The sequence below is a fragment of the Ostrinia furnacalis genome, unplaced genomic scaffold (genome assembly GCF_004193835.3).
Source record: "Ostrinia furnacalis isolate ACB-3 unplaced genomic scaffold, ASM419383v2 OfSCF2047, whole genome shotgun sequence".
NCBI classification, from domain to species: Eukaryota; Metazoa; Arthropoda; class Insecta; order Lepidoptera; family Crambidae; genus Ostrinia; species Ostrinia furnacalis.
Genome location: NW_021132286.1, coordinates 654,249 through 676,131, shown reverse-complemented (window position 1 = coordinate 676,131; position 21,883 = coordinate 654,249). Strand labels below are relative to the sequence as shown.

At 34.5% G+C, this 21,883-nt stretch overlaps 1 protein-coding gene across 2 annotated transcripts in view; it reads left to right on the top strand.

The window, feature by feature from the left end:
* LOC114354382 (elongation of very long chain fatty acids protein 7) overlaps window positions 1-21,883 on the top strand; it is a 72,196-nt gene that overhangs the window by 6,252 nt on the left and 44,061 nt on the right. Inside the window, exons 1-2 of one of the 2 annotated variants that reach the window (XM_028306746.1) lie at window positions 19,857-19,980; window positions 20,460-20,688. In XM_028306746.1, coding sequence (XP_028162547.1) covers window positions 20,589-20,688 — 100 coding nt within the window. In that variant the 5' untranslated portion in view covers window positions 19,857-19,980; window positions 20,460-20,588. Of the gene's footprint in view, window positions 1-19,856; window positions 19,981-20,459; window positions 20,689-21,883 lie in introns of those variants that run through there. The other variant, XM_028306747.1, reaches the window with a different exon arrangement.

Sequence of the window (21,883 nt, the reverse complement as noted above, 5' to 3'; positions counted from 1 at the left end):
TATACACTATTTAAATAGTACTTTTAAATCGTCAAATATTTTGCTCTTAAGGAGCCTCTACATGCCTCATAATCTTTTTACCCTACCAGCGCTTCGACACCAACATTTGGCAAGTGCTGAGAAGACGCGCCGCAACAAACTCAGTCACCTCTGTCTGCCGGTTAATATGAATAAAATGTGATATCATTAAACAAGAAAAAGAGGACAATCTTAATATAATAAAGTAGAGAGGTTTTTAATAAACAAAACTTTGAACTCAAGCAAATCGACTTGTTGCCTAATTATCCCATAGTAACCTAAGTAGTTTAATTGGTGTTATAGAATGCTGTTTGTTTTCCTAAAAATTAAATAAATAAACACGAGTGTTTTTAGCGACAATAAACATCGTTAGATGTGACGTCGACTGTATAACACAATATAATTTAAATTCGATAAAACTAGCGACAACAATGAGCTGTAATCAGCACATTGTCCACAATCCCAATTAAAAGTTACTCAATAACGTTATGATGGTATTTTAACGACAATCGTTGGATAATAACGCCTTCTCCGTTATTTAATAACCGCACTATCATTACCGTTGCCTGAAAGAAGCGATTATCGATTAATTGGAAAAAAATGGAAATGGCGTTGCGTAAGTCTTCAGTCGGTGCGAGCGCATCTCTCTGACATTTGCCAAATGTCTAGGTCATGGCATAATTGATAAAGGAAAGATTGATTCTTTAGTAAATTGATTTTTCGTATTTTTAACTACTTTGCAAAAAAGCTTCGTTTAATTTATATGCTTTTATCAATAAGGAGATTTAATAGGAAGAATGTTTAAAAAATTGCACACAGAATCCAGGGTGAATAATAAATGTATTAAAAAATCTATGTGTCTTTAAAATTCACTGTTTTTAGGGTTCCGTACCTCAAAAGGAAAAAACTGAACCCTTATAGGATCACTTTGTTGTCCGTCCGTCCGTCTGTCAAGACCCTTTATCTCAAGAACGCGTGAACGTATCAAGCTGAAATTCACATGAAATACTCAGGTCTATTGTCTCTTTAAGCTGTGAAAATATCAAACTTCTAAGCCAAGCCAATCAAAAGATACAGCCGATTATGTCGATATTTTCAACAAATTTTCGACACTCGCAAAGGAATCAAAACCTACAGGATACTTCCCGTAAACTCAGAATCTTGAAATTTGGCATAAAGCATTGTCATATAATGATAATATAGGAAAAATGGCGAAAATTATATTTTTTTGGTTATATAATGTAATAAAAATATTTTAATAAAATGAAACTTACTACCTTATTTCTCACGAACGAATAAAGGTATCAAATTGAAATTTATACCAAATACCTAGATCTATTGTCCCTTTAAGAAGTAAAAAAATCAATTTTCTAAGGTAACGCGATCAAAAGATACAGCAGTTTATACCGACACCTTAGACGAATTTCCGTCACACGCTAGGGAATCAAAACCTACAAGGTACTTCCTGTGAACTCAGAATCTTGAAATTCGGCACGAAGCAACGTTATATAGTACAGATAAAGGAAAAATTGCGAAAATGATAAATTTGAAGTTATATAAAATTTAAAATATTATTTTTGCTTACATGACATAAAATATTTTTTTAATAATTATAAACTTACTACCTACCCTTTTTCACATGAACGCGTAGAGATATTAAAGTTGAAATTCATATCAAACACTTCTTAAATCTAATGGCCTCTAAACTGTGAGAAATTCTAAATCAACGCAAAAATTCAAAACGCTGAGGTAGGTACCAACCTATAATGCAAATATAGGAAAAATAAATAAATAAAAAATAATCATACCGCATATTTTGAAATTCGCCACTACACGCAACGGAATCAAGTAAGTAATTTGATTTAATACGTCATAAATTGTAAACCGCTACGTTTGTACGGCGGAACCCTCGGTGTGCGAGCCCGACTCGCACTTGGCCGGTTTTTTAATTAAAAGATACTTGCTTGACAAACACTCTCAGTTAAATTTTTCAAATGTTGTTGTGTTTTCATGCTGAATATCCTTCACTAGCTCTCAACACTCCCTTTTACATTTCCTAATGTCCTTTGGGTTGTTTCCCTTCCACCATTAAAAAAAGCAACGCAAGTTAATTCATTTTCCAAGGGTTAAAAATATATTTATTACTGTATTTTATTTGAAAAAGAGGCTGACAAAGGTGACTGAGTTTCTTTCGCCACTTCTTCTCAGCACCAGCCCATTTATGTTGTCCCGAAGTGGTGGTAGGGCAAGCTATATTTGGGACGTGTACAAGTGCCCTGGAAAGGGCCTATGTACTGAATGTACTGAATAAACTATTTATACTTATGCGATAATACTCCAACATATTACAGTATTACACTTAATATACAGGTTTTTACTCTAGCTGCGAGCGGATATATTTCGAAATCACTCGAGAGCCGATGACTGGATATAACCTTGCGGTATAAAAGTTTTATTATTCGAATAGAATCATGCATTAATAGTTATTATGTATCACGTGGAATTGCAACACTGAACACTGTTGATTCGGATTTGATATACTCGCAAATGTTGCGTATTTGTGAATGAAATTAAACAATATCGTTTGTATTTACTTGAGCAATAATAAATTGTGATCATACTTCGTACTAATTGAAACAAAGAACTTATTTATTTATTTATTTACATCCCATTTAGATAGTCAAAAGGAATATTAGAGCAAATATTAGGTATTAACACTTTCATGACCCCCAATTTTCATGGCCCTTTTATTGATGTCCAAATCAAGAATAAATTACGACAAAATTGCATTTACTAATGATCACAAATTATTTCATTAGTCTTACTTTCAGTACCAAAGATATCTCACAAGTGCAACAAAACACATGTCATCTCATGTTATTTTTTTATGTAATTTTGAGATGCAAAACTTAATATTACAAAAAAAAATAAAAACAAAACACGCTCGCTATTCCCACTCTAAAAATCCCCGAATCGTTCGAAATTTAAATTTTCCGCTCGTGAAGTAACCCGGCAGTACATCCGAGCGTTGCCTCGGAACCGGCGCGTTTCGCGGCCGCGGCGCAACATCCTGCCATTGCGTGCCGCTAACTGCGTTGCACAACGATCAAGCGAAGAGAAAGATCGTCCGTGAGGGTTGGTCTGGAGGATTCTGAATTGTGCCACATATGACACTGAAGCGAAACCNGCGAAACGATGCGCACGTGTGATTTACAGTTCGATGGTTTTTGACTATGGCTTTTAATTGCAAAAATTAAATGAAGGATTTCAATGATAAGTTGTTAAAGTTTAATTCTCAAGTGAGGAGATAAGAACATTATATTTCGTCTAGAACTAATCTTGGGAAAAAGCATCTATCTACATAATATGAAAATTTTGTATTTTTTTTTTGAGTGGGACACGTCATAGTTATTTAATTTTCCTGATATAGGTACTTTAATTGACGTAGGGAAAGCGGCAGGAAAAGTTACAAAAATAAAACATTTATTGTATTTTTCAGCACTTGATAACGTAGCTTCAAGGACTGCTCACGTTTCATAGAATGCACGTAACACTCTACATAGTGTTATTAAAAGATCATTAAAGATTAACCAAGAAAATTCAACTTTTGCTAGAATATTTAATAACATTGAAATAAAGGCGAACGGATGATGGTGTCTTAACAGACCCTTTTCAACATGAACATGTCTGTTAACCACTTGAAACCGACAACGTGCTGTTTTATATTTAAGTTTAGTAGTTTTTAATTAAATGTCACTGGTTAATTAGTTAAACTTAAGGGCTACATGATTTTTATTAACCAATTACTGCGCATAAGTGTGGTGGTATGGTTAGGACGTTGCAGGATTGAATCAGGAAATTACAATGTTAATTTGATTGAGGCATGTGTATGATTACTGCACAGTATATATGGATTTATCTACTGTGATTACTGCATTATGAAAAATAACGTTGCGTTTTATTGACGTTCATGGAAAAGAAGGATCTTTTCTGACCTAAAAAATACTAATAAAACTATTAATACATACTTAATCCAAAACAAAAAGAAAACTTAAGAATTTACGAAAGCCATCACCCTTCGCTTTCAACGCCTCGTCCTACATACTTTACTCCTCTATATAGAGGTATTAGCCCATATTAATCCTTTCACTATGTGCAATGCAGACGAGCAACATCGTGACCCATATTTGGCACACTGCATTCAAAGGGTTAACGTTACTTTGTATGCTAAGTTAGCTTGCAGTTAGTATAAATGTACAGTTGCCAGCATATCAGACTATACATTTTAGACGCAAAACTATAAGTAAAGCGCTTAACTGAGGTATGGGACTGGAACGGGAGGGGTGACATTGTCATTTATGACACAATAGAGTATACAAATCTGAAGTCTCGCGGGTGCCATTGTCATTTATGACACAATAGAGTATACAAATCTGAAGTCTCGCGGGTGACATTGTCATTTATGACACAATATAGTATACAAATCTGAAGTCTCGCGGGTGACATTGTCATTTATGACACAATAGAGTATACAAATCTGAAGTGTCGCGGGTGACATTGTCATTTATGACACAATAGAGTATACAAATCTGAAGTCTCGCGTGTGACATTGCCAGTTATGACACAATAGAGTATACAAATCTGTGTACCTACCATGAGTTTACGTTAGGTGTGCTCGCTAGCGAGTACGTCAAAAATCTCTATGAAGATTTTGTTTCTTGAAAGTAGCCGCTAGGGGCGCTGCACAATATGTCATACAATTAATGTCATTTTTTTACGCAGTCGCTAGCGAGCACACTTAACGTAAACTCATGGTAAGCACACTGAAGTCTCGCGGGTGACATTGCCATTTATGACACAATAGAGTATACAAATCTGAAGTCTCGCGGGTGACATTGCCATTTATGACATAATAGAGTATACAAATCTGAAGTCTCGCTAACGTTAGACCATCACAAAAACCCTCAGGTGTCGATCCCATATCTCAGGCACTGACAAGATAAGCTAGTAGACCTATACATAGTATTAAATTAGCACCTTTTCCATTACATTACAATTACCATAAGACTCTATAGTTTTTTCTTGATGTTCTGTTTTCAGTACTAGAAATAAGAATTTAGAAGAATGCGACTTAACTACGATCAGCCTTAAGTTTATAACTATTTTATAAAATATAAGTGTCTGTAAAACTCGAAAAGATTTCGAAACCCGTGGTCAAATGCGGCCACCAGAAGGGCGCGCTCTAGTTTTGAAATTGTGAAATATTCTGAGTCAAAGGAATATAGTTTTGCTGACCATGAAATTAATGAAAGAACACGTCATTCTTGTATTTTTAAACGTTATTTTATAAAATTACACACACAATTTATGGTTTCTTTGTTTTTGAGAATTTTCTGTAATTTAATTTCGATTACGAGTGATATCGTGCAGTGATAACATCAATCAATTGGTCTAAATATTTACACGAATCTACACACGTAAGAATAATTATGTTAATGTTAATTTAATTACTATTATCAGGTGTAAAAGATTTACTGTTAATTACTAATCCAAGGATACTTCATAGGTTCTAGAGATTTTGTGCTCTCAAAAACTTGTATAGGTAAAAAGTTATAAAACCAAATAATTCTTAATCCACCGACAAGTACATAGTTACAGTCAAACTGCACAGGCATATTGTGGCACACTTTAAACAAAAGTAGTTACTTATTGCAAGCGGATAAGGTTAATAAAAAATTGTTATATTCCGGTGCAGCGGACTGTACACCAAATACATAGTGATTAGTCGACCACTCGGGTGACCTCCCTAGCCGTACAGTGTGAAGTGTTACGTTCGATTCACTTGCGGTGCGTGCTCCGCTCCGGTCTTTTTTAGCAATTTATTTTTAATGATTTTTGAAAGGCATAGTAGTCATTCAATAGGCTAGATGACAAAATTTCAATTATTTGTGCGTCAGACAGATAATTAGAAAATATTAGACTCATATTTATTATTTTCTTACATAATTAAATAATAACAGTACCACATTGAGTTGAAATGGCGCATTACGTCACGCTTGAGTAGATTTTCTACTCAAAAGTGACGTCACGCGACATTTCAACTCAATATAATACTGTAATTAAACGATTATGAAAAAAATTCAGAAATGTGTCCAAAATTTTTTAATTATCTGTCTGATGGACTAAATAGAATTTCGATTTGATTACCCAGTCATCATCCCTATTGTCAATATTGATGGGATCTATCCATCTATGTCATTTTTCTGTCTGTCAAATTGAATATGTGTCATGAACCGTAACTCGGCGTACACAGTTGAATGTGTTACTGTATCACTTTTAGGAAAAGACCATAAAGATTTATTTAATTACTCTATGATTATTACTCTAATGACTTAGTAAGACTGCCAGAGCTTTTAAAGGCCGTCTATGTAGAGTCTATTCGATAGATAGTCTATATTTTGTATAACATAATTATGTAGTTTGGTGACTCACCGTAGATAATGTTTTAAATAAAGGGTCAATTTTATAAAATTCCGAAATCAGTTAACCCAATGATTGTACTGTTTGAATCTGACCTTCATTTCAAAGAAAATAATGACCAATCCGATACACTTGACCAAGTTTTTCACTGAAGTGCCTTGAATTAGAAATTCCTGAAACCAGTCTGGCGACCTCATGTCCGCGCAGTGTGAAGTTGCGATGACACTGGCCGTGGTGGCGATGCGATCAATGCATTTACGTCACTGTATGTAACTGTACTGCACTGAAGTAAATGATGTGTAAAAATGTAAACAATACTTACGACGCGCGAAAGTCAAGTTCTGTAGGCGTAATTGACGGTCGTAGAAGAGTTAATAAGCAAGCCATTTGAATGGGATGTTTTGGTTATGGTTTTGTGGTAAGAATAAGAAGATTTTCTTACCATAAAGGTTCTAGGTTTTATTCTCAATTGGGTTGGGACCTAACGACCTAATTACAGTAAAAACGAAATTACAGTAAAATGTCTTGAATCAATATGCAAATAATCTTTATTGGGCACATTAAGCTCTCAATCCGATTAAGATACTTATAATAATCAGTAATGACTTTTGAGCTATACTCAAATTCTCTGTTTTCTGAGTTACTATAAGCCGCACCACATAAGAAGAAAACATCTGAGATCCTTCTTGAGAGAATAGCTCTACTTAACCGCCCCCAAATATCTATAGCATTGGCTTTATTTGAACTACTACTTAAAGAGCATATTTATCAGCCTTGAAGATGTTTGCTCGACCTTCCCAATAAACTTAATTCTCACTAAAAGTTCTGTGGTTTTTCAAAAACTATTTGCTTAATAGTAATTTTTGCTAAAACATAAAGAACATTATTTACTACGTTCATTGCATTACTGGTTGACAGTGACCGCTAATGCCTCCGAAGGTTGCGTTTGCAACATTCTTTTGTAACACCATGTGATATGTATTTTTTATGGACGAAAATGGTTATCCACTGCGTGCGTCCCTTGGTTTTGATTTATTAAGGTTTATGCAAGACAATATTGCATATTTATAGTCATAATTTAGTTAGTATTTGGCCACACAGTCACACCTACACTTCCAATCAAAAAGTGTAGAATTTTGTCAAGTGGTTTCAAGCCCTACAGAAAGATATAATTTGTTATTTTGTGTAAGATTGATGATGAGCTGTCAACTCTACCTCAGTTCTGTTCTGCTGTAAGTACATGACACATTATAGAGGTTTTATCAGGATAAGGCTTTTAAAAATAATCCAAGAGCCTGTGATTCATTTTAATGTTGACTATCATAAAACAAGTCCAATCATATTAAAGTCAAATTAAATTATTATTAGCAGATAGGTATACAATAATTCTACTCATTTGATAACAATCTAAATCAGTCTATTCGATACTCCGCCATCTAATATACCAAGATTTATAAGATAAGGCCAATTCACAGAAAATATAAATTATTATGGTCATTTAAATTAGACGTTAAATAATAATTTAGTGTTATGGTATGGTATTTATTAAGGCTACTTACTACGTGAGTTTAGTTACCTGCGAGTTCATTCACGTAGATTTTGGTTAAAAGGAATTTTAAAGCAAATGTAAAGTACTTCTTTTTAAACGGCTGAAATCACTGCACCATACTAGGAATTAGGTACTACCACATTATTAAACCTTAAAATCAAAATGTATTTAAACAAAATACAAAATGACTTAAAAGAATAAAACGATTCATGATACTCGTATGGTGGGTAAAAAAGATTTAATGACTTAAGACTCGTAAAGCCTTATAGTATTCTATTGTTTCTAAGTAAGCAAATCTTAAGAATTTTTCGAGTATTTACGTACACGTTTTGCCAAAAAACAAATTGAAGTAAGATTAATTCAGTGACGTAAATTCCAAATGAGATTGTAAGCTACCATAATAAATACGTTTAAATATACAATTGAAATAATATTTTAATACCATAATATACATCCATGACCTATAATTAGACACATATCATATGTACACATTTGCCTCTGAGGAGATGCGAACTCGCAACCCCAACTCTACAATTTCCATTCTCTCTATTAGGGACTATTCCCACCTCAATTTTCCACTGCTGCAACTCCTGTGTAGCCAGGATCTACAGCTTGACCGCCAATAAAAACCCAACCTGTTTATCCCGGGGAAAGTGAAACTGTCATTGGACCCGCAACGAAATTAATCAGAAGAACATAAGATGAGTTCTAAGTTAAGGTTCGACTGGGATCCAGTGCAAAGTGGATGACAGTACCCTTGAAATAGACGCTGACAAAGTAACTGAGTTTCTTGCGCTGCTTCTTTTCAGCACTGGCCCATTTATTGTCCTGAAGCAGTGGTAGGGTTAATACTGGGACGTGTAAAAGTGCATAAATAAATGAGTTTTAGTAGACTAAGCAAAGTTTATTGTAGTCCAGTACATGAACCATAAGGCCGAGTGGCCACTATTCATATTTCTTGTGACAGCATCAGATAAGTTTCAGTCACTTAGTATTCACCACGCGCCGTCGGGTAAACAAACTCACGCGCATTGCGAAAATGCTCTACAAGTTATGGTCTACGCTGCGTTTGTGCTGAAATTCTGTATTTATTATGCCTGGAGTCATGTTAATGAGATGATTGTGGTGACCATCTAGGCTCAGTGTTAGTGCTATAATATGTTCACTATACATATTTCATATTTATAAGTTTCCATTTTGATCTAGCTAAGATCATCATCATCATCATGTCAGCCATAGGACGTCCACTGCTGAACATAGGCCTCCCCTAATGCTTTCCACGTTGATCGATTGGTAGCGGCCTGCGTCCAGCGCTTCCCTGCTACCTTTACGATGTCGTCGGTCCACCTTGTAGGTGGACGTCCCACGCTGCGCCTTCTGGTACGCGGCCTCCATTCCAGATTCAAGCTAAAATAGCTTGATCAATTTAAAACTAATTGATAGATAATTTTATGCCAATTACTTCGGTCGTCTGCCTGAAGATTTTAACCCTTAATGAAAACCTAGACATCGACCTCTCCTTAGCTTTGTGATTGAAGTATCGGGGAAGGCGAAGATAAATTTTGGTATTATCATGTTGCACGTTATCGCTATAGGTACATAGGTCTTTAAATGAAATAAATATGGTTGATTTCGAAGTCAAATCAATCATCTTCATTTATCAGTGTTTGTTACCTATTTATCCTTCAAATAATTCGGTATCAAGACCTATTATCTCATTATTCATCATTTAAATGTCATTTTAACCACTTGTCAAGCAAAGTAGAACAGTCTATTTACATCAATAGATCAATTCGTCACTACAACGCTATGTATTTCGCAAGATTCTGCACTAACTATAATATTAAACTAAGCTATAATTTGTGGTAATCGATCAGTTGTACTATTTATCGATACGGATCTATGAGTGTTTTTGATACACAGGATAAACTCTGAGCTATACGTACAAATACATAATATTGTGAAGTATTTCTGTCTGTCTGTAAGCATTTCAATCCTTAACTACTAAACCGATTTAGAATTTGATGTAGAGATATGTTGATTGTTGAGCAAAAACATATAGTTTTATCCCTGTTATTGACAGAGGGATAAAATATAAAAGCTGATAGCACACAATTAAAGACTGTGACAGACCGAAAATCACACAGTCGAAGCCGTGAGATTTAGTTAGTTTTAACCTAAGTATGATATACTAACAGCAGCTCATTTCACTCCTGCCTCAAAAAATTACATAAAAGTTCGATAATAACATTGAATCAAAAATGGCTTTATTTTTAAAACAGCTTAAAGCTGTGCACTACCAAATTTTATCGTGCTTACTCAACACCGAGCTTGAGTCGTGCATTGACCTTGAAACGAGTAATTATATAAAAACCATGGAATCTACAATCCGCTGGACAAGGCCGACTTTCCTAACACATTGTGAAATGTCGTGTCAATATTTTGACCAGTTTCAATGTCACGCAAATAAGTGGGCTAAGGCCTTTTTAATTACTTTTTGAGTTATCAAGTACTGGTAATGCTTACATAACATCCACATTCTTTTGAAACCTAAAAGCAATTAAAATACAGGGTGATTTTGTTATCTTTGCCCAAATTTTTAGGACTCAAAATCAGTAAGTTAATCGATTTACGTAAAAAAACAATTATATTTCTTTTTCATATTTAATTATTTTTATCCGCTGCGCGCGGTTTCAAAATTGACTCACTTGGATAATTTGCTTCGTTTATAGAAAAAACATTTTTTTCGCGAATTCGTACGCGATTAATAATAATTAAAACAAAGTTGTATTTTTAAATTGTTCTATAGAGCTTATTAAAAATTTTAGATACTGATAACAATCACCCTATACAGGGTGTTAGGTAAATGGGTATATGAGCCGACACTAGCCCATGTTAACATGGGCATATAAATGGTATGGTAAAGTCAGAAATTTGATATCATCATTTTATTTTTTTTTATTTTCATACAAAATAAATTTTATAAAATCCGATTTGTATGAAAAATAAAATTATTAAAATGAAGATATCAATTTTCTGACTTCACCATACCATTTTTATGACCATGTTAGCATGGGCTAGTGTCGGCTCATATACCCATTTACCTAACACTCTGTATATGATTAAGTTGTAAGGAGGCGACAAGGACGCTGGTTTGAACCCCGCTCTGCCTCTAGACTATTGTTGTGAACCTCGTAACACACGCATGTATGTATTGAGCATGAGGGGTTAACATAACTATTATTAGTACATTGTGCAAATCAAAATATTAATTACCAAAAAATGCTTAGGCTGAGTTGCACCATCTTACTTTGACTTTGACAAACGTCAAAAATCTGTCAAACTCCATACAAGAAGCACCATTTATTATTAAAGTTAAATAAGTAGGTGCATCTCAGCCTTAGAAGCAAATGTGTAGTAAGTAGACTATAATTTACTGAGCTTTTAAGTCCAGAGAGAGATATGAAAGTGAAAACGTGATTAACTTGTCCAAACACTGAGTTAATAATGCACACCATCAATCCAAAATGGTGCTACATCATCGTGATCAATGACCATCATGGTTTGACTCTATCTCTACGCGTGTATAAAAAAGCTTTCATCGTTTAAATTACTTTTACCATTACTTTAGATACATTATTTAGCAACATGTCCTAAACATTTTTCATTTTTATTTATTTTCATTCAATGGACTCGAACCTAAGACTTCAAACCACTACTCCACAACACAGGCTTTACACAACAATCACAAATATCAGCAAAAAAAAAGAAAAAGTTCATATAACATCATCACTGAAAAAAAAAAGTTTCGACAAAAAAACACCCACACTTGACCATTTTTTTTTTCAAGTGCGCCCAATACCATTTCCTGGCATTGACTGTGGCCAAACTGGCACAAGTTCAAACCACGGCTACGGCGAAAGCTAAGACGCCCTCTGTCGAGAGTTTGCGGAACTATCATTATAATTTGATATACGAGGTATTTACTACGAAGATTCGTCTGAAGATATTATGGTGGTACCTTCACTCAGACCACGTAATAAAAAAAAAATTAGAAATAAATTATAATAATTAAATCGCCTTAAAATTGCCTTTGTAGGGATTATGAATTTGTTTTTATGCACAACGATAAAAAAACAACATAATTAATTACAAAACGTAACAACATGACAAAAAAGTTACATATTAATTATACATATATTAATAGTTAGCTATTGACTGAACGGATTTAAAAAAAACGAAAATACATTATTAAAATATCAAAAAATAATAAAAATAAAATAATTCATTTGGTTCATGCAAAGCCAGATATCATGTGTAACAACCTATTTTAAGTTTTTCCATCATAAGTGTTTTCATAACTTTNTAGTCGACCACTCGGGTGACCTCTCTAGCCGTACAGTGTGAAGTGTTACGTTCGATTCACTTGCGGTGCGTGCTCCGCTCCGGTCTTTTTTAGCAATTTATTTAATGAGTTTTGAAAAGGCATAGTAGTCATTCAATTTCAATTGGTGGGTTCTGTATCCATTTATGTAATTTTTCAGTCTGTCAAATTGATAATCATAAACCGTAACTCGGCATACACAGTTGAATGTTTCTGTATCACTTTTAGGAAAAGACCATGAAGATTTCTTTAATTACTCTATTAAATGACTTAGTAGGACTGCCAGAGCTTTTAAAATCTATGTGCAGTATATTCGATAGAAATAGTCTATATTTTGTACAACATCAATGTAGTTTGGTGACTCACATGAGATAATGTTGTAAACGAAGGGTCAATTTTATGAAATTCGAAAATCAGTTAACCCAATGATTGTACTGTTTGAATCTGACCTTCATTTCAAAGAAAATAATGACCAATCCGATACACTTGACCAAGTTTTTCACTGAAGTGCCTTGAATTAGAAATTCCTGAAACCAGTCTGGCGACCTCATGTCCGCGCAGTGTGAAGTTGCGATGACACTGGCCGTGGTGGCGATGCGATCAATGCATTTACGTCACTGTATGTAACTGTACTGCACTGAAGTAAATGATGTGTAAAAATGTAAACAATACTTACGACGCGCGAAAGTCAAGTTCTGTTGGTGCGGAATTGACGGTCGTAGAAGAATTAATAAGCAAGCCATTTGAATGGGATGTTTTGGTTATAGTTTTGTGGTAAGAATAAGAAGATTTTCTTACCATAAACGTTCTAGGTTTGATACTCAGTTGTATTAGGACCTAACAACGTGATTATAGTAAAATGTCTTGAATCAATATAAGCAAATAATCATTATGAGGCACATTAAGCTGTCAATCCTAATAAGATAACTACTTACTCGTATGCCTATGACTTTTGAGCTATAAATCTATATCTATAAAAGCGAAAGGTCACAGATTGACTGACTCACTCATCACGAAATCTCAGAAACTACAAGTGCTAGTAGTCTCAAATTTTGCATGGGGGTTCCTTTTAGAACTTTTAGGTACTCACTAAGACGGGATTTTGCAAAATTCAACTAAGGGGGTAAAACGGGATCTACGCGTACGAAGTCGCGGGCGGCCGCTAGTAGTACTTAATAATAAGTGTGACATTGGAAGTCTGTTGTCTGAGTTACTACAGGGTGTTAGGTAAATGGGTATATGAGCCGACACTAGCCCATGGGCATATAAATAGTATGGGGAAGTCAGAAAATTGATATCTTCATTTTAATTATTTTACTTTTCATACAAATCGGATTTTATAAAATTTATTTTGTATGAAAATAAAAAAAAATAAAGTGATGATATCAAATTTCTGACTTCACTATACCATTTATATGCCCCTGTTAACATGGGCTAGTGTCGGCTCATATACCCATTTACCTAACACCCTGTATATGCCGCACTACATAAGAAGAAAACATCTGAGATCCTTCAATAGCTCTACTTAACCGCCCCCAAATAGCTATAGCATTGGCTTTATTTGAACTACTACTTAAAGAGCATATTTATCAGCCTTGAAGATGTTTGCTCGACCTTCCCAATAAACTTAATTCTCACTAAAAGTTTTAAGTGGTTTTTCAAAAACTATTTACCTACCTACTACTATTTTTTGCTAAATATAAAGAACAGGATTTAGTATGTCCATTGCATTACTGGTTGACAGTGACCGCTAATGCCTCAGAAGGTTGCGTTTGCAACATTCTTTTGTAACACCATGTGATATGTAATTTTTTATGGACGAAAATGGCTATCCACTGTGCGTCCCTTGGTTTTGATTTATTAAGGTTTATGCAAGACAATATTGCATATTTATAGTCATATTTAGTTGGTATTTGGCCACATAGTCACACCCACACTTCCAATCAAAAAGTGTAGTATTTTGTCAAGTGGTTTCAAGCCCTACACAAAAGATATTAGTTAATTTGTTATTTTGTGTAAGCTTGATGATGAGCTGTAAACTCTACCTCAGTTCTGTTCTGCGGTAGAACATGATTCATGATTGAGATTTTATCGGGATAAGGCTTTTAAAAATAATCCAAGAATCTGTGAATCATTTTAATGTTGACTATCATAAAACATGTCCAATCATATTAAAGTAAATTTAAATGTTATTAAAAAATAGGTACAATAAATCTACGTAATCGATAACAATCTAAATCAGTCTATTAGTCATCTAATATACCAAGATTTATAAGATAAGGCCAATTCAAAGAAATTATTATGGTCATTTAAATTAGACGTTGAAATACCCGCGAATTCATTAGCGTAGATTTTTGTGTAAAGAAATTTTAAAGCAAATGTAAAGTACTTCTTTTTAAACGGCTGAAATCACTGCACCATACACTTACTAGGAATCAGGTACTACGACATTATGAAATCTTAAATCAAAATGTATTTAAACAAAATACAAAATGACTTAAAGAATAAAACGATTCATGATATGGTGGGTAAAAAAGATTTAATGACTTAAGACTCGTAAAGCCTTATAGTATTCTATTGTTTCTAAGTAAGCAAATCTTAAGAATTTTTCGAGTATTTACGTACACGTTTTGCCAAAAAACAAATTGAAGTAAGATTAATTCAGTGACGTAAATTCCAAATGAGATTGTAAGCTACCATAATAAATACGTTTAAATATACAATTGAAATAATATTTTAATACCGTAATATACATCCATGACCTATAATTAGACACATATCATCTGTACACATTTGCCTCTGAGGAGATGCGAACTCGCAACCCCAACTCTACAATTTCCATTCTCTCTATTAGGGACTATTCCCACCTCAATTTTCCACTGCTGCAACTCCTGTGTAGCCAGGATCTTCAGCTTGACCGCCAATAAAAACCCAACCTGTTTATCCCGTGGAAAGTGAAACTGCCATTGGACCCACAACAAAATTAATCAGAAAAAACATAAGATGAGTTCTAAGTTAAGGTTCGACTGGGATCCAGTGCAAAGTGGATGACAGTACCCTTGAAATAGACGCTGACAAAGTAACTGAGTTTCTTGCGCTGCTTCTTTTCAGCACTGGCCCATTTATTGTCCTGAAGCAGTGGTAGGGTTAATACTGGGACGTGTAAAAGTGCATAAATAAATGAGTTTTAGTAGACTAAGCAAAGTTTATTGTAGTCCAGTACGTGAACCATTAGGCCAAGTGGCCACTATTCATATTTCTTGTGACAGCATCAGATAAGTTTCAGTCACTTAGTATTCACCACGCGCCGTCGGGTAAACAAACTCACGCGCATTGCGAAAATGCTCTACAAGTTATGGTCTACGCTGAGTTTGTGCTGAAACGCCGTATTTATTATGCCTAGAGTCATGTAAATGAGATTATTATGGTGACCATCTAGATTTAGTTATGTTAGCGTTATTTGTATGTGTTAGGTTTTGATTTTAAGAGTATGATTAATAATAATAATAAGAACAAAAAAGAAACACACGGAAAGGATTAACATAAACTATGGTAAAAAAAATGCTAATATTTATTTGGAAGAAAATGGCTAATTCACTCGAGGCACGTTTGACAATACATACTCGTATGTGGTATCGGAAATCCATATCATTGGTTCTATGACAGACGTATTGCTATTTCTTTGGCATTTTAGCTTGATCAATTATTTAATTAATATGCCAATTGCTTCGGTCGTCTGCCGAATTTCTTCTTTGCGGATTTTAAAACTGGATGAGAAAAAAGCATCGATTTTCTATAGCTGGCTTAAGTATCGGTGAAGCAGCTTTACGATTATATTGGCTCCAATGATACTGATATGATATTCAATGAACATGTTTGATTTCGAAGTCAAATCCCAATCAATCGTCTTCAATCTTCATTCATGACTCACTTTGCCTTCAAATAATTTAGTATCAAGATCTATTATCTCATTATTCATCATTTAAATGTCGTTTTAACCACTTGTCAAGTAAAGTAGAACAGTCCATTTACATCAATAGATCAATTCGTCACTCCAACGCTATGTATTTCGCAAGAATCTGTACTAACTGTCATACTGAACTAAGCTATAATATGTGGTAATCGATCAGTTGTATTTATCGATACGGATCTATGAGTGTTTTTGATACACAGGATAAACTCTGAGCTATCCGTACATATACATATTGTGAAGTAATTCTGTCCGTCTAACCATTTCAATTCTTAACCACTGAACCGATTTAGAATTTGATGTAGAGATTTAATGTTGATTGTTGAGAACTGAGCAAAAACATATATGTAGTTTTATCCCTGTTTTTGACAGAGGGCTAAAATATAAAGACTGACGCACACAATCAAAAACTGTAACAGACCGAAAATCAAACAAGCGAAGCCATGGGATATAGTTAGTTTTAACTATGATATACTAATAGCAGTTCATTTTACTCCTGCCTCAAAAAATTACATAAAAGTTCGATAATAACATTGAATCAAAAATGGCTTTATTTTTAAAACAGCTTAAAGCTGTGCACTACCAAATTTTGTCGCGCTTACTCAACACCGAGCTTTAGTCGTGCATTGACCTTGAAACGAGTAATTATATAAAAACCGAGGAATCTACAATCCGCTGGACAAGGCCGACTTTCCTAACACATTGTGAAATGTCGTGTCAATATTTTGACCAGTTTCAATGTCATGCAAATAAGTGGGCTAAGGCCTTTTTAATTACTTTTTGAGTTATCAAGTACTGGTAATGCTTACATAATTTCCACATTCTTTTGAAACCTAAAAGCAATTAAAATATATGGTGATTTTGTTATCACTATCCAAATTTTTAGGAGCGACTCAAAATCAGTAAGTTAATCGATTTACGTAAAAAAACAATTATATTTCTTTTTCATATTTAATTATTTTTATCCGCTGCGTGCGGTTTGACTCGGTTGACTCACGTGGATAATTTGCTTCGTTTATAGAAAAAATATTTATTAAGAATAATTAAAATAAAGTTGTATTTGTAAATTTTGGATACTGATAACAAAATCACCCTGTATATGATTAAGTTGTAAGAAGGCGACAAGGACGCTGGTTTGAACCCCACTGCCTCTAGACTATTGTTGTGAACCTCGTAATACAAGCATGTATGAATTGAGCATGAGGGGCTAACATAACTATTATTAGTACATTGTGCAAAACAAAATATTAATTACCAAAAAATGCTTAGGCTGAGTTGCACCATCTTATTTTGACTTTAACAAAGTCAAAAATCTGTTAAACTCCATACAAAAAGCACCGGTCATTGTTAAAGTTACGGTTAAAATAAGTTGGTGCAACTCAGCCTTAGAAGCAAATGTGTAATAAGTAGATTACAATTTACTGAGCTTTTAAGTCCAGAGAGAGATATGAAAGTGAAAACGTGAGTAAGTTGTCCAAACACTCAGTTAATGATCCACACCATCAATCCAAAACCATGCAAGATCATCGTGATCAATGACCATCATGATTTGACTCTAAGTCTACGCGTGTATAAAAAGCTTTCATCGTTTAAATAAGTACTACCATTACTTTAGATTAATTAATTATTTATCAACATGTCCCAAAATTTATCCCAATGTTCAGCAGTGGACGTCTTATGGCTAAAAGATAATGATAGTGTCCCAATATATTTAAGGTTTCTAAAATAAATTATCTAGCTTTGGACTCGAACCTAAGACTTCAAATCACTAATTCACTACAAAGGCTTTACACAACAATCACAAATAACAGCAAAAAAGTAAAAAGTTCATATAACATCATCACTGCAAAAAAATAAAAAGTTTAAAAAAAAACACCCACACTTGACCATTTTTTTTTCAAGTGCGCCCATAACCATTTCCTGGCATTGACTGTGGCCAAACTGGCACAAGTTCAAACCACGGCTACGGCGAAAGCTAAGACGCCCTCTGTCGAGAGTTTGTGGAACTATCATTATAATTTGATGTACGAGGTATTTGCTACGAAGATCCATCTGAAGATATCAAGGTACCTTCACTCAGACCAAGTAATAAAAAAACTACTTCTGTGTTCATACAAAGATATAATAAAATTGTTACTTTAGTAAGCAAAGACTTAAATGTTCTTAATATTTTTAATAAAAGTACTATAAACATGTAGGTCTGTGCTACTTTTTAGAAATAAATTAAAACAAGTAAATCGCTGTACTAAATATTTTTTTAATAATTATTTTAATTTTAAATTTACAAATACGTTTGTAAGGTCTTATATGATTTTTTTTATACACAACAATAAACAAACATCATAAATTACAAAACGTAACAACATGACAAAAAAGTTACATATTAACAATAGTTAGCTATTGACTGAACGTAAAAATAATAAAAATAAAATCATTCTTTTGATTCATGCAAAGGCAGACATCATGTACCAACCTACTTATTTAAAGTTTTTCCATCATAAGTGTTTTCATAACATGAAAATGTTTGCGTGCTCAGCCATTCACACCTTGAATCACAACCCGGTCAAGGATCCAATACGGTTATTATAATACGAGTAAATATTAGAACCGAAGGTCCGGAGATACATTTCACAACGGTATCTCGTGTATAACCGGCCAAGTTTCAACTCCAAGTTGGGACACAATGATCGTGTTGCAACGCACAGATCACGGCATATTTGGCTTGAAACACGGCATCTTGTGTAGATGTATTAAGCGCCATTTTACGATAAAATTGTAAAGCTTGATATGCTTAAAAAGGTACAGACGTATTTTTTGGCTGAAATCTTCTCACGTATTAAATCACTTTTGGGTAAAAATAATGATTTTAGAGTCTGAAAGTTTGATCTAGTCTCGTATTATTGTCTAGTGTTAGCGAAATGGTCCAGATTTTGCGTGAAGGAAATTACAAACTACCTGTAGGATATTAAAACCACTTTAGTGCTTCGTTCGTTCGTTTCAGCCAAATGACGTCCACTGCTGGACAAAGGCCTCTCCCAAGGCTTTCCATAATACTTCCACTGTAGTTCCGTTTCAGCCAAACGGTGCCAGCCACTTTAGTGCTTAGATTTAAATAATCCCAATTTTTATGGTAAAGCAAACGAGTGTGTGACTGTGCACGTAGCTGGAAAACGTCTCCGTACTTTGGACTGGTCAGTTCCCATAAAAATACAACGCAAATCCTCCTCTATGATCATCGCTTAACGTTTAATTCTGAGTAACTTTCCACCTTACAATAAGGCTTTGCGAAACACGCTTAAGTAAAAAGCAATCGTAAATTGAGGTGTGAAGGTTGAAAATTGAATGGCGTTACTATGGCGCTTACGTCCTTGCGTTCGTGTGGGAGAAACAAGGCTTCCCATTGGTCGGTTCGCGCGGCGTTTTCAAACGCGGTCGAACTGCCAGCGCTCGCGCACTTTCGCGTAAGCTCTCATATTTTCGCTTTCGTTCAGCGCGATGGGATGCCTCTCGTGGTTTTGATTTTCGCATCTCACGACATCGGAGCGGAAAGATGGTGGCTGGATCCAACAAAAAATTTAGGTAGTTATGGGTAGTTTTAGGATTGCATGTGATCAAAACTTTTTTTTAACTTTCACCAGTGATTGTAGAATTTACATTTCACTGTTTATGTGTCTNATGTGTCACTTAAAATATGTTTTTCCCTTTGGATTTGATAATTTACTGAAAAGTTGTCAATATTGTTAAGCTGAAAAAAACTATTTTCTTTGGTATTCTGCCTTAAATTTCATTTTACTTTTATTAATAATCTGTTAGCTATTATTATATTCGCAATAGTGAAAGCAATGGTCATTAAGGAAAAGGTAATTTGCCCGTCAAAGCCTATCCATGCGATTTAATTTTATGGCCGAACATTTTCTTCGCGATTCATTTTCGTGTGTCATTGTTTTAAAACTTTTTTTCTTAGCCTGTCGACTTTCATTTGTTTGTGTAATTGTTTCAAAACTAGCCACTTTCATTTGTTTTAGCCGGTTTTAAATATAATTTTCTCTTCTTTCCAGGTGACAGCTTGCTGGTTGCAAATAGTTACCTACGATCCGCTCAGTGACTTTAACTTTAAGTTAGTACCGTGAAGTGAGTGTGTAGTGTAGAACCGAATTAGTGCGTTAGTGTTGATTGACTCTACCAAAATGTCGGGCTTTGTGAAGATCGCTATAGATGATTACTACTCGGACAGTAACTGGACTGAGATTATCAACAAATATTGGATGTTGGCTGAACGAGTCTCAGGTAAGCATATCTATCTATATAAATAAAAATGAATTGATGTTTGTTAGTCTGATTAAAACTCGAGAACGGCTGGGCCGTTTGAGCTGATTTTGGTTTTAAAATGTTTGACGTAGTTCAGGGTAGGTCTAAACGGTGAGCAAATACGCGCGCGATATTGTTTTTCTGTGACAGACAAAATTCCACTCGGGCGAAGCCGCGGGCGGAAAGCTAGTTATTAATATTATTAACCTACAAGATGCGATATCATGTTAACTATTATTGTTTTGTAATACTTTATTAGACAATCAACAAAGTTAATTGAAATTCCTAATATTCGTAGTCTATTTCACCCACTGCAGAGAAACTCTCTTTTTACAACTCTGAGGCCCAGAACAGACGGTGAAACGCAACTGCAACGAAACTGCAACTTTCTGATGATTCTGATGAATGAAACTGAAACTGAAAGTTTCAAACTGGTCGCGTCATGTGTGGTCTCTCAACGGACGCTATGACAGAAACTTAGATGCAACTCAAAAGTAACTAGCAATTGCAGTTTCGTTGCAGTTGCGTTTCACCGTCTGTTCTGGGCCTTACAGAGAACCGTAGTCATACAATGCGTTAATGCAATTTAACAGTAATGCTCGGTTGCACCATCTTACTTTAACTTTGACAAACGTCAAAAATCTCTCAAACTTGATACAAAAAGCACCAGTTATCATTATAGTTACCGTTAAAGTTAGGTGGTGCAACTCAGTCTAAGTAAATGAAAAATTGCCTAGTTTGTAACTGCCTACCTACCTCAACATAGATTACCTAGACCACTTCTGGTCTGAACTGGTCAAACTTTAAATTCAAATTGGTCTAATTATTTAAGTAAATAATACACAAAACATAAGAGCCGGTACATTAGGTAAGGTTACGATTATTTACTATATTGATAAGGTCACGGCAGCCACAATACAAGTGCATTGTTCTCACGGTTTTTGTCTCCAAACATTCACGCGACTCTTCTCATGACAGTCGTGCATTGTGTCACTGGGCTTATTTTTTACCAATAGATTAATTATAAATTATGTTTACAATATTAGTTTGCCTCTCCAACCCGTCTGGATATAGTGGAGAGTATAGTCCAATTCTCCGTTTACTATGGCGAAACGGAGAGGGTAGCGTTATAAAATATTTATTATAAAATATGTATCTCACTACGATGCATTGA